General features: G+C 41.9%; 1 protein-coding gene across 2 annotated transcripts; it reads right to left on the bottom strand.

Moving 5' to 3' along the window:
• Positions 1-270: 270 nt before the first annotated feature.
• Positions 271-7893, bottom strand: errfi1b (ERBB receptor feedback inhibitor 1b). 2 transcript variants are annotated; one of them, XM_085259301.1, is made up of 4 exons: positions 7736-7893; positions 3911-4069; positions 3390-3475; positions 271-2595 (listed from the first exon to the last, which is right to left on the bottom strand). In XM_085259301.1, exons 2-4 carry the CDS (start codon positions 3955-3957, stop codon positions 1598-1600), a joined length of 1131 nt encoding a protein of 376 aa, XP_085115427.1. In that variant the 5' UTR covers positions 3958-4069; positions 7736-7893; the 3' UTR covers positions 271-1597. The 2 variants fall into 2 exon arrangements, with proteins under 2 accessions (XP_085115427.1, XP_085115428.1); XM_085259302.1 differs by lacking the exon at positions 7736-7893 and adding an exon at positions 4171-7711.
• Positions 7894-14747: the final 6854 nt, after the last annotated feature.

The following is a 14747-nucleotide window of genomic DNA, read 5'->3' as shown; positions in this document are numbered from 1 at the left end:
GCCATAAAAATATATATGTTCATAGGTTTCTCAGTTCCTCCATAACAGATCGAGGACTCATGGGAGAGATATATTCCCCACCTGGCTTGAGATGAACTCTGTATGAACTGCAAGAGGTGACCAGGGTGAGGGAAGTCTGGGCTACCCCTGCGACCTGAACCCAGATTATAGATGGATGAGACAATAAAGTTTATCTTATCTTGAAAAAAGGAGGTCAAACTTAGAGAAAGCTCTCCATATCATAGCTTGAGTGTGGAGAATGAAGCAATCCTAGAATGAATAAGTTATTTATTTCTATAAATAGATTAAAGACAATTTTTACAATTGACACAGAATTATGAACTTACAAACAGCCTTTGAATGGGCCAAGTCTGATACAGAACCTTCATGAGAACTTCATAGAGGTTGGTGTAACAAAGGTAAATGTGGGCCTGCACCTCAGCAGTGTAAACGTAACATGACTTCCATGCCCACACAGTAAAAAAAAAAAAAAGTATACACAACATCAGATTTACATCATTAAAAAATTTCACGAGGATCAGCTAATGACAATTTTTCAGCTCTATTTACAAATGCAACAAGTAAAAACTTCTGACTTGCTCTTCATATGTTTAAAGACCTGTGAACATAAGTGTGACTGCAGGTTTTCAACAAAGTTTCTAATGAAAATGAATTAGAATCTAGCTTTAAATACACACTGATTAAAATGAACAAATTGACACTTTTCTGTAGTTAATGTAGTTTGATGTAAATTTCTAAACTTTGGGAGTGATAAGGCTATCTTATCTCAATCAGCTTTGTGATACTGAAATCATAAGCTAATTCAAAAGCGCAAACACCCAATATTAGCTGCATCGACTGTGTGTGTGTGTGTGTGTGGGGGGGGGGGGATCTAACATGTTCATTTGCAAATTTACTATAAAATTTGTCAAGAATCTTTAGACTTGCACTTGGCTAACTCTTTATAATCTGGTATTTTTTAATGGAGCACTTTATTAAGTTTACCTGAAAAGATGCTAAAATATTCAAATAGTACTTTAATTATTTGGAAAAACATCAAATCTATCAACACATTATATTTTTCAAGCAGCATTGTGATAAAAAATAACAGACGTGGAACAGTTTGGCACAAGCCCAGCTTGTACATTTATAAAGACGTGCTCTCTTGTAAGGTATATGTTGCATAGCTAAGGCTGTTTTTAGTGGTATGAGCATACGACTGTCAGACTTTAAAAATTTATAAGTGATCATACTATTTTTTTTTTAGTAAGGAAACGGCAGTATCTTAGTTATCAAAAACTGACAAATGGTGATAGAAAATAAATATTTGTTTTCTATTTGTGAAAATACTATATTATTGTGTATTGTCGTTGTGGTCGAAGTAGAAGAGACGTCTCTAAAATACTGATTGGTAAAATGTTCAGTCAAAAAAACCTCGTGGATATTACACCAAACACATGTCAGTCAATGAAAATACCAATACGTTACACATGTGAGCAGATATCATCGCACACTGTACAGTTGTGTATCACAGAGTGATTAATAACGTCAGTCACCGTTTTGTACTCGTCTAGTTTCAGACATGGTGAGATGATTTCTACCTTTTCTGCCAGAAGCTGCTGTTCCCTGTCTTAGCAGGTTCACTCAGGAGTCTTTCTCTTCTCTCTGTGTTTGGCGGTCGGCCCGGCGGCAGCAGGATGTAGTGTGTCCCGCTGGCCTTTCTGCCATCCTTCAAAATCGGAACAATGCAGGGAGAAAACTGGGTTGCAGGTGGCTCACCTGTCATCTGTCTCAGCAACGCCTTGCTGACATATTTGGGGTTAGCAGCAAAACTCTGAGTGGCAGGCATCACTCCATTGATATAAATTGGAAGACTTTTAGGGCTTGGGGTGCGTGGTGGACAGGGTGGGACTAAAGGCACCCTAGGAGGGATTTTGGGAGGTTTGTCTTCATCGGTCCCAGTCTTTGATTTTGGTGGGATGGGGATACGAGGAGGGATTTGTGGCCTGTCAGTGGACCATGATGAGGTGCTGGCGTGTGGTTGGGTGGAAGGACCCGAGCCAAAAAATTGGATTCTAGGTAATAGGTTCTGCTCTGGCCGTTTGGCTCCAAAGGTATCCTCAGCTTCCGACACCACAGGCTGGTTTTCATCTGTCTGGTGACCAAGGCACCAAATGTCGGCCGCAAACCTGCCTCCTCCAAATGTTGGCCGGCCCTCTCTGCTTGGCCAAGAGAATGCCATGGATCCAACGCCAGCATCTCCAGCCCTCAATGAACTCTCTTGGTAGGCATAATTTACTTGGCCAAAGTCTTTGCTGCTGTTCCTGCAGATAGGCTTAGGGCAGCTCTTGGGCAAAAGGGGCCGTCGGTCACTGGTAAAGAACTCAACCTCACTATCAGCTGCTTCATCTGACATAAGCTCCTCGGGGTCTGGCAGAGGTGGCAAGGGTTTGGCCTCCCTCTGATCAACCCCGAACACTGCCTGTCTCTGGGAAGAAGGAACCACCTGGTCTCCCTCAATGGGCAGCAGCATGTTGTCTGATGCTAGGTGGTAGGAATCAGAAAAAAATGGAGGCTGGGAGAGAGAGGGGTTGGCTGCGGAGAGAAAAAGGGGCAAAAAAAGGAAATGTGTTAAAACACACAAAATGCTACGTTTGCTTTTATACTGAGAAAGCAAATTGTTATGTAAGGCTTTGCTATCGCTGTTGTCCCCTCCAGTGCAGAAACAACACTCAGAGGAAGAAACATGGAAAACAACTTGCTGCCCAACCGCCTTATAAAAACGTACTTACTGAAGATACTGTACAGGAAACGGGAGTAAAAACATCCTGAAAACACCAGCTTAACCTATCGCCTTCTTCGTCAAACATCAGCCACAACACCCTGATTAACACGGGAATCGTCATTATCTGCAGGGCAGGCCACAATCTTAACTGAGCTTCCCATAACCTTCTCTGTGGAAACATCCGACGTGCCCCAGACTGCAGGAACAGCTGGTGACTGGGGAGCGATAGCTTCCCCTCCTCCTACACCCCGATCTCTTTCCTCTGGTACACAGCTTAGTACTGTGATGGCAAACTCACTTGCATCCTGTCTAAATACTGTTCTACTAGACAAATGAGGTTTAAAGGTTTTTTTTTTTCTCTAATAAAAAAAAGTGCATAACTTCACCTAATTTAACAAACATAACTCTTCACATCCTTTCAAAATTTCAAAACAATGAAAAAAAAATTGCCAGAATTTCTACAATTTACAGTAATAGCAGATACATACTGATAGTGTTCCTGATACATACGAATTCAAAGCAGAGGAGCTTTGATAAAGTTCATGCATCCATGCTAAATCCGTTTCCTTCATACATGTAACACTAATATCTGAAAAAGACTCACAGTTAAACTCGTTGGCCATTTGCTGTTGCTGTTGAAGCTCCTTCAGGGTTTGCTCTGTGTAAGCCCTCAGGCCAAAGCTCTGCACTCTGCAAAGCAGGACAGGTTGAGAAATCCATACAGAGCTGTGCACGATGGTAAATCATTCCAAATCAGTCTTTATAAGACGAGCCTAACAAATGCATTAACAGGACATATGTTCAGTTGTCCTTTTTCTATTTGCAGTATAAAACAGTAACAAGTTACTGGATTTCTTTTCTGAGCCAGACTCTGTGTCTATGATTGCCAGACACTGTTATTTAGTTTCATATTATCTTGCTATATACATATATTATAATCCTGCATGACTACATGTAGTTGCTCATGCTAACATTTATCCCTTCTCTTATATTTCTCTTTTTTTCCTGGTCAGATTTACATGCTCAACATTTTGCAAAGCTGCCACAGATTCACAGATAATAATAACAGATTATTTACATTTTTTTTAAAAATTAGTATTAGGACTTGTGTAGTGTTAATTGTACCTGTTCAGGTCATGCTGTCTCCACAAATTATTCTGACTCCTGGCCATGATGTAGAAGAGATCGTGTTCTTATAAGAAGCTCTGTTTGATATCGATCTAAAGCTCCAACACAAGTCAGCTCCGTCAAACCCATCACAGCTTCATTCTAGCCAGTGGTAAGCTGTTGAAGAAACACTGACATTAGAGTGCAAGGGGATTCATCTGGCTATCTTTTACATTCACATCTGGCTTTTGCATTACATCACATCATTCAGGTCACACCTTTGCTGGTGTGAAATGCCCATAAGCAGGGTACAGCTGGATCTCATCACCGTCCATCACACTCAGCTGCACGTTCTTATCTTACCAGGCAAGGCAAAAGGCAGCAAACAATACAAGATAACTGCACATACACAAGCATACAGCATATATTACAGACAGATGGACTACTTCATGAAAATTGTATATAAAGCAAAGTATTTTACATTGAATAAGTAACATATAACAAAGTTCAAAGGATGTAACATTTCATGACATTCTTTATGTTTAGTATGTAGATTTGCAGGATTGTGAAAAACATTCATATCATTCACATTTCAGTGTAGTAAAAGTATCATTACACAACTATATCCAATAGCTTTTTCCTATTCTCAAAAAGGTTATGAAAGCAGGGCAAAAGAAACGTTTACATTTTGAACATATGCCACTTTTCACTAGACGCAGTAAACAAACGACTTGCGATACCCCGCATGTTTTAGGTGAGCCTTGAGGAAACGAGTAACAACAAAAGCCAAGAAAATTGCTTCAGCCTGCTCTCTCAGCCACCATATGTATCCAGTTTAAAGCTATTTGTCTGATGAGCAGGGTATTACACAACCTCTGGGTCAGATGTGGGAGGGCGACAGTACTCCTGCACCCTCCTTCGTCTCTGTGCAACGCTCCAGTATCTGCCCTCACAAAAGGGGCTTATTGTCCAGAATTCCTGTGATGCTGGATGACAAACTCCACCGCTGAGACGGCCCCAAAGCACCGCGATTATAGATGCACTTGAAGGAAAATTTAGTTTAAGTCTGACAGGGTCACAAGCCCTAACCTTGTTAGCCTACTGGCTGAGAACAAAAGTGCACTTAAAAAGTGGCACACTGCGAATGACTAGGAAATGTCTTACTGTTAAAATATTTTAAGGGGTTAAGGTGAGAGAGAATTTTGTGCAGACAGGCAAAGCAATGAAATAAGTACAAAGACTGTACGTGACATCCATGCTGATGATTAAGATTCTCAACTAGCATATATCTATAAAGATGATGACTGTTTCTCCTGATATGATGCACAGCAACTGATATCATTCCAGGGCGATGGACACTTGTATCAGGGCAAAGGTGAAGGTCATCCTGGTTTTTTTTTTTTATGATAGATGATGATGTCAACCTTGCTGTTGCGGTTTTGGCTTACGGTCAGATGTGCAGCTCAGGTTAAGCAGACCATCAGACAACTGAAGGAGTTTAAAACTGAGTGGTGCCCCTGTGTCTTCCCAGCAGTGACGCAGCAAAGCACCCAGCTGCACTGACTCAATGACATACCTCTAAATCTTTTTTCTCCCCATATATTGTACTTTACATATTTGTGCTTCTTCTTGCATTGAAAGCAACATTTAGAATTAAAATACAATAAGGCGGACACATACTGTGCTTATGCAATGAAATAAAAAGACCCATTTCACATTAAAATGAAAGCACCACACTGCCTGGAGGGCAACCCAAGGTCTCCATTCTACTATCACTGCAATCTTTCGCTTCAAAGACCTGCTTTGTTTCCTGTCCATGATAACTCCAATGCCGAAGTGGGAAGCAAACAATGCAGAGCATGCAAAGGAAACCCAACTACAAACAAAACAGTGACTCAAGCGTGGATTTGAATATTAATGCTATCCTTAAAACAACCAACTGTGGCGTCATTTCCACCCGTGAGCCTCGGAGATGGAAGACACAGACTAATTATGAATTCTACCGGCAATTACTCAGTGTCCATGAATGGAGCCACTCTCGGGCATGAATGGGCCTTTGTACCACTTTGGTGCACAGCGAAGCAAGCCTGAAAATACAAGTAAACTCTCCCATGAGGTTAGGACTAGAGATACGCCATGGAGACAAGCTGCCACGGCCAAGGTATGAGTCTGTGCCACAAAAAGTCCCCTGCGGGGGGGACTGCGTGTGTTGGCACAGTTGGAAGGACAAGCCAGAGGCTGGAGAAAACAGTTTGTTTAGTACATGCAGGGTCCTTGGTGTGTTGTCCTTGGCAGTCCCCACCTCAACTTTTTTTCAGGCAATAGACCATTCAGTGACCGGGCCTTCTTTAAGCACGAGTTGATTATCCTGATGGCGTGAAGTTTGCACCTTACACACACATACATACACACTAATTAGGTCTGCTAAGCTGTGGGACTAACTACAACACTGCGCGCCACAAAACTAAACAATAAAGCATTTGATTCAATGAGAGAAACCGTTTTAACAACAAGATCCGCAGCCCAAATACAAGTTTATTCACCAAACTAATCTAGGTTCAATGTGTGACTGCAGCTTTCAATTTTTTTTTTCCATTGCACTAACAAACCAGACCTTTAGGTTTATCTGCGTGTACTGATTTTTAATGGGTCACCAGGCGAAGGCCATGCTGTAAATGTGACAGTTTAGTGCAGTTCATTAGATCCTGACATTTCCACTGTTTAACTTCATTCACCTGGGGAATAAAAGAGGCATATGAAAAGATGTTTGTGATGATATTTAACTGAAAAAATGCAGTTTTAGTACTTGCTTTTTACTTACAAAAAATATTTAAAAAAAAAAATAATTAAATAAACGTGTTAAAAATCTTTTGTTGTTACATATCTAATATTGTTACATAATATTATATATGTAACAACCTATCTAATATTGTTACATATCTAATATGTAACAAGATGGTAGGTAGACTTTATAGTCTACTTGCATGTCCGAAATGTTTTGTTTCTAATAAACTAAAGTCTAGATAGTGTGCAGAAAATGAAGATTTTCACATTTTTATAGTTTGAAAAAAGCGCAACTCCACCTGGTCATGGGCCACATCGGCATGTAGTACATTTTCACATCATAACTATTAAACTATATATTTATAGTTTATTTTATTATTATAATTAATTTCCATAACCCTTATTGTCACTTTCTGTTATTGGCCTTTATCGCACTCTATTCTTGATAACACCGAGTTATGTTTAACTCTGGGTCATGCGCTTTTTACTGTAAATTATTTTACATTATATTACTGACGTCACACTTTTTGAATGATAGTTGTGAACCAATTTTGACTCACTCGTTTTGTTTTATTTTTGCGCTTTAAATTATACGAAAACGTCAGACAGACATAGAATTACTGGTTTACTCTTTATCGCCTACTAGTGGGTGAAAATGGAAGTGCCGAGCAGTCCAAGACCTATCCCGCCTCGACGTGACTTCCCTCGGCGGACGCGAGTGAAATCCCTCATTGAGTCAGAAGTACAGTGCGTTCCACTAGATAAATAACTTCCTCTAGCTGGTCTACTCACACAAATGTCCAGCTTACAAAATGCTGTCCACACACATCTGAACTATACAGGCTCTACTCAGAGAACAGACCTCAGTGATTTCTGACCGGCTCTTTTTCTTTTTTTTCGTGACGTCCCAGTGTGGAAAACACTCGTATACACTTAGTAACAGAGTAACATTCACATCACATACAACACAGCATCTGACCGTCCCGTGGTAAAGGCAAAGGCAACAAAAAAGAGCCAATGTTCATCAAACAACTTTTATGAGAACGTGATGAGCCTCACCATGCAAATGCTGCTTATCCGTCACGTACAGCTGGTTTCGTTCGATCGCCCTCAGTCCCAAGCGAGAAATGACACCCGTGAGGCTAAAATCCAGTCTGTCAGTCAACCCTGACCCATGTGCATCGACCCTCCTCTGTCAACAACACTGGGAGGTGAAACTCATTTTGTCAGAGTGACGCGGGTTTCCACATCTCCTTATAAAAGAATTCAACACCCAGAACGCGTTACTGTAACTCCACCCATGGCTGCCTTAAAGGGGAAAAATGCCTGTAATTCTTTTTACATCACTCTACTAGGAAATGCACTGAATACTTTACTAAGTTTACTTTACTATTTGATTTTTAAAATTTTAATTAAATGTATTTTTTGAGTATGTAGTTAGAACCCAATTCTGTCCAACATAGTTTTGACTCTATTAAATGTAACTGATAATCTGAAATTACTTTTCATATTACATTTTTACATACACATGATAATGTTATAAAATATGATTATTTGTTCTCAATTAAACTATACAAATCGTCTCCCTTTGACCAGGAATAACATTGAAATTGTACTTGCGCATTATGCTATCAGCAGTAATTCACGTTTCTCTTACGTTTCATCTCTATACTCCTCTGTACGGTTTTACTCACCTTCCTGAACTCTCAACTGCAGTGTGAATCTAACAAGATGTTGTTAACCTGTCTGCGCAACTTTCAGGTTTCAGGACACCATTCACAAAATCTATTTCCTTACAGTCAGTGGAACTAAGACTCTGTAGAGCTTAAGGATCTATGCTTAAATCTATTAAGCATTTCCCCTCCCATTTTATTACATCGTTTACCCTACACTAAGTATGCCTCAGCAGGTCAAAAAGCAAAAATGTCCTTTATTTTATTTGTTCCCTGTAATGCGTGTACAGGAAATTGCATTTCAAGCAATTGTGGCCTGACTTGTGTGGGAGTCAGAAAGTGTGTGGGTGGATATTGGCGTGTGTACAACATAACACTGATAAAGAGTTACAAGCACTAGATTGGCAGACCAGACATGAAGGATGAGGACTTGTTTTGAAGCCTGCATGTCACAAAAGAGTTGACTGTGTGTGTGTGTTTGTCCTGTGTTTGTCCTCACCCACGCTGAGAGAGGCAGAAGGACAATATGAGAGGCCATTTACCAGAAAATAACAGGGAAGTGAGTGCAGGCTATTCTTGTTTTCACCACAGGGTCCAGACCACACTGAGCTTACAGTCTTCCCCCAGACTGCCATCTGATCTTTTTACTGCAGTGACAGCACAAATAAATCCTTAGGCAAAATGACCCATCAAATATTGTACACTGTATAACCAAATCGTAAAATTGTAAGCCAAGTGACCCTGTAACCTTTCTTTCTTCCCTTGGTGCAGATTGTTGAGTAGTTCCTCTGCTTGTACTACTCCAATAAAGCCCACATACAGTCATATGCGGATTAAGGAGTGCCTTATACCTATATACTGACTGTAAATCACAAACCCATAAAATAAATACGCCACATGTAACGTGCTTACATTGCTGCAATCATCAACCATCCCTCTCCCACTAACGTTAACTTGTTTGCTTAAAGGAATACTCATAGTTTCAACAAATAAGCTGTTATGTATCAACTTTACATTGTGCAATGTGGAATTTCAAAGTGACACAGAGATGTCCAGTCACACCACTGTCATTCAGCTGTAAACCAAGTACACGTTTTGTGTTACAGTTAAGACTGTAAGACTAACAATACCAAACTATATAGAAATTAAATATACCACCTGCTGTCCCTTCAAAATCAAAATCTTAGTCTAATCATCTTTTAATAAATTGCATAAAGATGGCCATGCAAAATTCAAAGTTTTTGCCACTTTTACCAGCAGCTCTGCTCTTGCTTTGCAGTCCTCTGTGGGCGCTTGTGGTGACCCAGGATGCTCAGGGCTGTGGGGGTTTTTGCCAGGGTGGGCCAGTCTCCTACAGGGGAGGTCAAGTCATTTCCTGCTCTGAGAGACCTCCGTCCCTCACAGATGTCAGTGCAGTCAGAAGCCCACCTTCCACATCTGCAGCACTCCACCTCCCAACATCCTTATCAAAAAAGATAAAGAAGACTGCTTATTTTTAATGTTGCAAACATACATATATGTCAGACTTCGAGAGCTGGCCTGACTCAAATGCAGACTGGCAAAAAATGAGCAGGAATACCAGGTGGACTATGATACACATATGTGTGTGTGTGTGTGTGTGTGTGTGTGTGTGTGTGTGTGTGTGTGTGTGTGTGTGTGTGTGTGTGTGTGTGTGTATAAAAATCAATTGTTCTGTGGAAAAGAACAGGATTAATGCAAGAATGAGTAAAAAGTACAAGATCATAATAAAACTCATCAAGACTTATGGTTATATTAAACTGATCTATCAGTTCCCCATCTGTCTGAGAATAGAAAACTAAAACGATGAGTGTGTGTGCAGCACAGCGCTTAACAGTGTCTCAAGTTGGAAAAGGAAATGAAGTAGGTAGGTGTTAACATATGTTTTCTATGGTAAATACATTCGTGTAGGTTGATGTGCTGACACGGTGACACAGGGAATTCTCTTATAGAGGAACCAGCTGTGTACAAACATGTAATAGCAATTAGAGCGCCGCTACAGGGCTGCTGTTTTCAAAGTCGCGGTTGACGTGTCTTGTGTTTAGGTTTCACATTCCTTGTTCCAGCGAATCTGTGTTAGAGGTTGTGATAACTACAGGCGCATATGGCGGCCATATTTATGAGCCGTATACTTTAAATATGTGATTGCATAAAACAATGTCCACTTGATGCTGCCATATGTGTAAGAGGTTAAAAATCAAGATTGTTCAGAGATGAGTAAACGATGGGTCACCAGAACTGAAAGAGCGTCGTCATTTAACTCTGGATTCGAGTTGCTGTAATTGAGAAAAAACAGAAAGATATTCTTATGAAATTCTCATATTTAGTGCATTGCACCCCTCTCTTGCCACCTACTGCTTCCTTCAGCCTGATTTGTAATATTTATGTTTGATGCTTTACTTCAAAGTAGACGGACAGTGATTAAGACCTGAATGTTGTGCTGCTGTGTGCAACGCTGTGTGTGATTTGAAACACACACCCCACACCTAGTCCTTGTTTCATTTAATGGCTTTACGGGTAGATCTGACAAGTTGGGAGCTGGGCTCCTCAAATGTCTGTGTGGGCTCACCACCACAGCCTTTGACCACATCTTAGCTTAGTTATCAAAGGAACAACAGTCATCAGGAGGAAGAGGAGGACAGATGGAAGAATCATGCCTCTGCTACCTTTTAATAATGGACAAATCTGGATGTGCACAAAGACTTCTGTGTAATCTAATCTGATGCTAAAGTGCTTTTTAAAAAAATAATAATAGCAACTGATATTTTCTGTGAATAAAATCCAGCTACAATGGAGCTTAATGGAGAGAGAAATGACACACAAACACACATAAATGAACACAGATTTCTTTAAAACACAGAACAAACAAACAATGAAGCAGCGTAGCTTTTCCCAGAGTACCAGCAGAGAAAAACAAAGCACAGTAAGCAGGCAAACTGATGGAGGAAGTACACCAAGGGATCAAGGGTTAAAGTGATTTAAACGCAGCAACATCAGATGTCATGGTGACAGTTTCAATGAATGGCAGAGATCTGAGCATGAAAGAAGAGCAATTCTTTTCCTAGGATACTGAACTGGACGCCTGGCCAGCTTTTCTACCCATTACATCAGGCCTCAGTGTGGGCAGAGGCTCTGCAAACCCAGCAGGAGGACTTCCGCAGCCCTGTGAAGTCCATCTTCAGTTCATTAAGAGCTTCAGTTGAAATGAGAAAAGGGAACAGAAGGCCGGAGGAGGCTCTGTGTAGAATCCAGATAAAAAGAATACAGAGAGTGCCTTGGACTGATCTTTGACCGTTATTTAACTCATCCGTGGCAGCTTTTCTTGATAAATCACACTTTTGCTGGAGTGGAAAAAAACATTTGCAGGCATCAATGCAAATTAGCTAACAAGGACATTTTGGGTAGAGAGAGGAGACACGAAGGCGCTGTCAATATTTGAATGTTTGCACAGTTTTCGCAACTTGTTCTGAGGTCGAAGTCTTTTTGCACAACTGCGTCATCCCGGGTCATCTTTAGGAGGACGGTGGAAACTAGTCAAATTTGGTCAAATTGTTGTTCTGATTATTTAGTGAGTGTGCGTGTGTGTGTTTGTCCACGTCATGGCTCTATTGAGTAGCAAGGCTGAGAAATGATATACGTATACAACCCACAGTTTTCCCCAGAAAGGCATGGTATGCTCTCTTATAGTCTGTTCCTTTCCCAAAAATTAACTTGAAGTCCTGAGGCAGTTTTCCTTTTTTTCCCCCTCCTCCTCACTGTGTCTCTCCTCCCACTCCAGACCTCCTCCTTTTCTTCTCTCACCTTACTTACGCGCACTCCATCATTTCCTGTTGAGTCACAGTCAGGCTGCACCATGTTTTACATTTTATTAGTCCCCCTTTTTTTTAAACTTTCCTCCTCCACTTCCTTGTTCACAAGATGGCTATCATTTTAAATTGAGGGGAATGAAACACAACATCGGCCCACAACAGCCTTCCAAGCAGCATTTTGGAAAAGTCAAAGCAGATGTACAAGTCTCTTCCTGGCAACTTGACTGATTCATACAGTAAATGACTTGGAGGATCAAAGGATTATTAGCTCTACAGATAATTCACCACCTCACTTGCCACAACATGTCATCAGTATACAGCATTAATGCCAAAAAAAAGTTTCCAGCAGCAATGAAAAACAAAAGATGTAGCCTTAAGAAATTACCTTAAAGCATCAAACTGTCTGTTAATATTGATCACTGAGATGAATTACTTCCTTGGAAATTAAGTCCATATTGCGCCTTGGTATTTGAGTACTTACCCTGGTCATTTGGGAGGAAGTGATGCTGTAGTGAGGTCAGCACTAGTGTTTAACATATTCAGTGCATGCCTGTGTGTTAGGCAGGGTTGAAGGCAGGGCTCTGAGAAATGAAAGGGCTCTGTGGTGGACCGGTTGAGTCATTCAGAAATACAGCTGCTGACTCAGTTTGCAAACTCGTCTCCAGAAGCACGTCGCCAGCCTATGTGGCATTATGTGTGTTTGTGTGCGTCCACCCTGTTCCTTTGAGGGACTAATATCTTGACTATGACATGAAGACAACTCCTCCCAGGTGATCATTGTCACTGTGAAAAAGAGAAGAGGAAAAGGTTATAGTACTAATAAAGGCTTCATTCTTAAAAAACTACAATTGTACTCCTTTATTCACAAACTGCTCAAAGAAAGCAGATTGCATCTAATGGAAAATGAGGCTTTGCTCGAAGGAGTGCCCATCACAGCGCTGCTGTAATCCCCTTTCTGGCACGAGGTCAAAGTTTTTCTGTGATTCAAGCATGTCGTCATCTCTTGAGTTTACTCTACACACCCTTCTTACCACACTAGTCTTACAACTGCCATCGACACAACGTGATCCACTGGAAGTATGGACTGTGGGACATGCTCCAGGATTAGTCATCTTGGATGTGTTGCAAGACCCAGAGCTGGGATGCTGTTGTTGACATTATTATGTTGAGAGGACAATTAAGGACACCTTGCTCCTTAATGGAATGCAATTTCCTGATAACAACTGGAGAGCTATTTTATCTACTATTATATCTATCTATCTGTCTATCTGTCTATCTACTCTTTTACCCAGCACGCCCCTGCGGGCGGTTTTATCCTTCAAGCTCGGGTCCTCTACCAGAGGCCTGGGAGCTTGAGGGTCCTGCGCAGTATCTTAGCTGTTCCCAGGACTGCATTCTTCTGGACAGAGATCTCCAATGTTGTTCCCGGGATCTGCTGGAGCCACTCGCCTAGCTTGGGAGTCACTGCACCTAGTGCTCCGATTACCACTGGGACCACCGTTACCTTCACCCTCCACATCCTCTCGAGCTCTTCTCTCACCCCTTGGTATTTCTCCAGCTTCTTGTGTTCCTTCTTTCTGATGTTGCTGTCATTCGGAACCGCTACATCGATCACTACGGCCGTCTTCTTCTGTTTGTCTACCACCACTATGTCCGGTTGGTTAGCCACCACCATTTTGTCCGTCTGTATCTGGAAGTCCCACAGGATCTTAGCTCGGTCATTCTCCACCACCCTTGGGGGCATCTCCCTTTTTGACCTCGGGACTTCCAGGTTATACTCGGCACAGATGTTCCTGTACACTATGCCGGCCACTTGGTTATGGCGTTCCATGTATGCCTTGCCTGCTAGCATCTTGCACCCTGCTGTTATGTGCTGGATTGTCTCTGGGGCATCTTTACACAGCCTGCACCTGGGGTCTTGCCTGGTGTGATAGACCCCAGCCTCTATGGATCTTGTGCTCAGAGCTTGTTCTTGTGCTGCCATGATTAGTGCCTCTGTGCTGTCTTTCAGTCCAGCTTTGTCCAGCCACTGGTAGGATTTCTGGATATCAGCCACCTCCTCTATCTGCCGGTGGTACATACCGTGCAGGGGCCTGTCCTTCCATGATGGTTCCTCGTTTCCCTCCTCTTTCTTGGGTTTCTGCTGCCTGAGGTATTCACTGAGCACTCGGTCAGTTGGGGCCATCTTCCCAATGTATTCTTGGATGTTCGTTGTCTCATCCTGGACTGTGGTGCTGACACTCACCAGTCCCCGGCCCCCTTCCTTCCGCTTAGAGTACAGCCTCAGGGTGCTGGATTTGGGGTGAAACCCTCCATGCATGGTAAGGAGCTTTCTTGTCTTTATGTCAGTGGCTTCTGTCTCCTCCTTTGGCCAGCCTATTACCCCAGCAGGGTACCTGATCACGGGCAGGGCATACGTGTTGATGGCCCGGATCTTGTTCTTACCATTCAGCTGACTCCTCAGGACTTGCCTGACCCTCTGCAGATACATGGTGGTTAGAGCTTTTCTAGCGGCCTCTTCATGGTTCCCATTCGCCTGTGGGATCCCCAAGTACTTGTAACTGTCCTCTA

This window comes from Mchenga conophoros, linkage group LG20, assembly GCF_057382185.1.
Source record: "Mchenga conophoros isolate Kocher_MC1m ecotype Shallow Benthic linkage group LG20, M_conophoros_male_GT1.1, whole genome shotgun sequence".
NCBI lineage: Eukaryota > Metazoa > Chordata > Actinopteri > Cichliformes > Cichlidae > Mchenga > Mchenga conophoros.
This window is presented reverse-complemented; position numbering and strand designations above follow the sequence as displayed.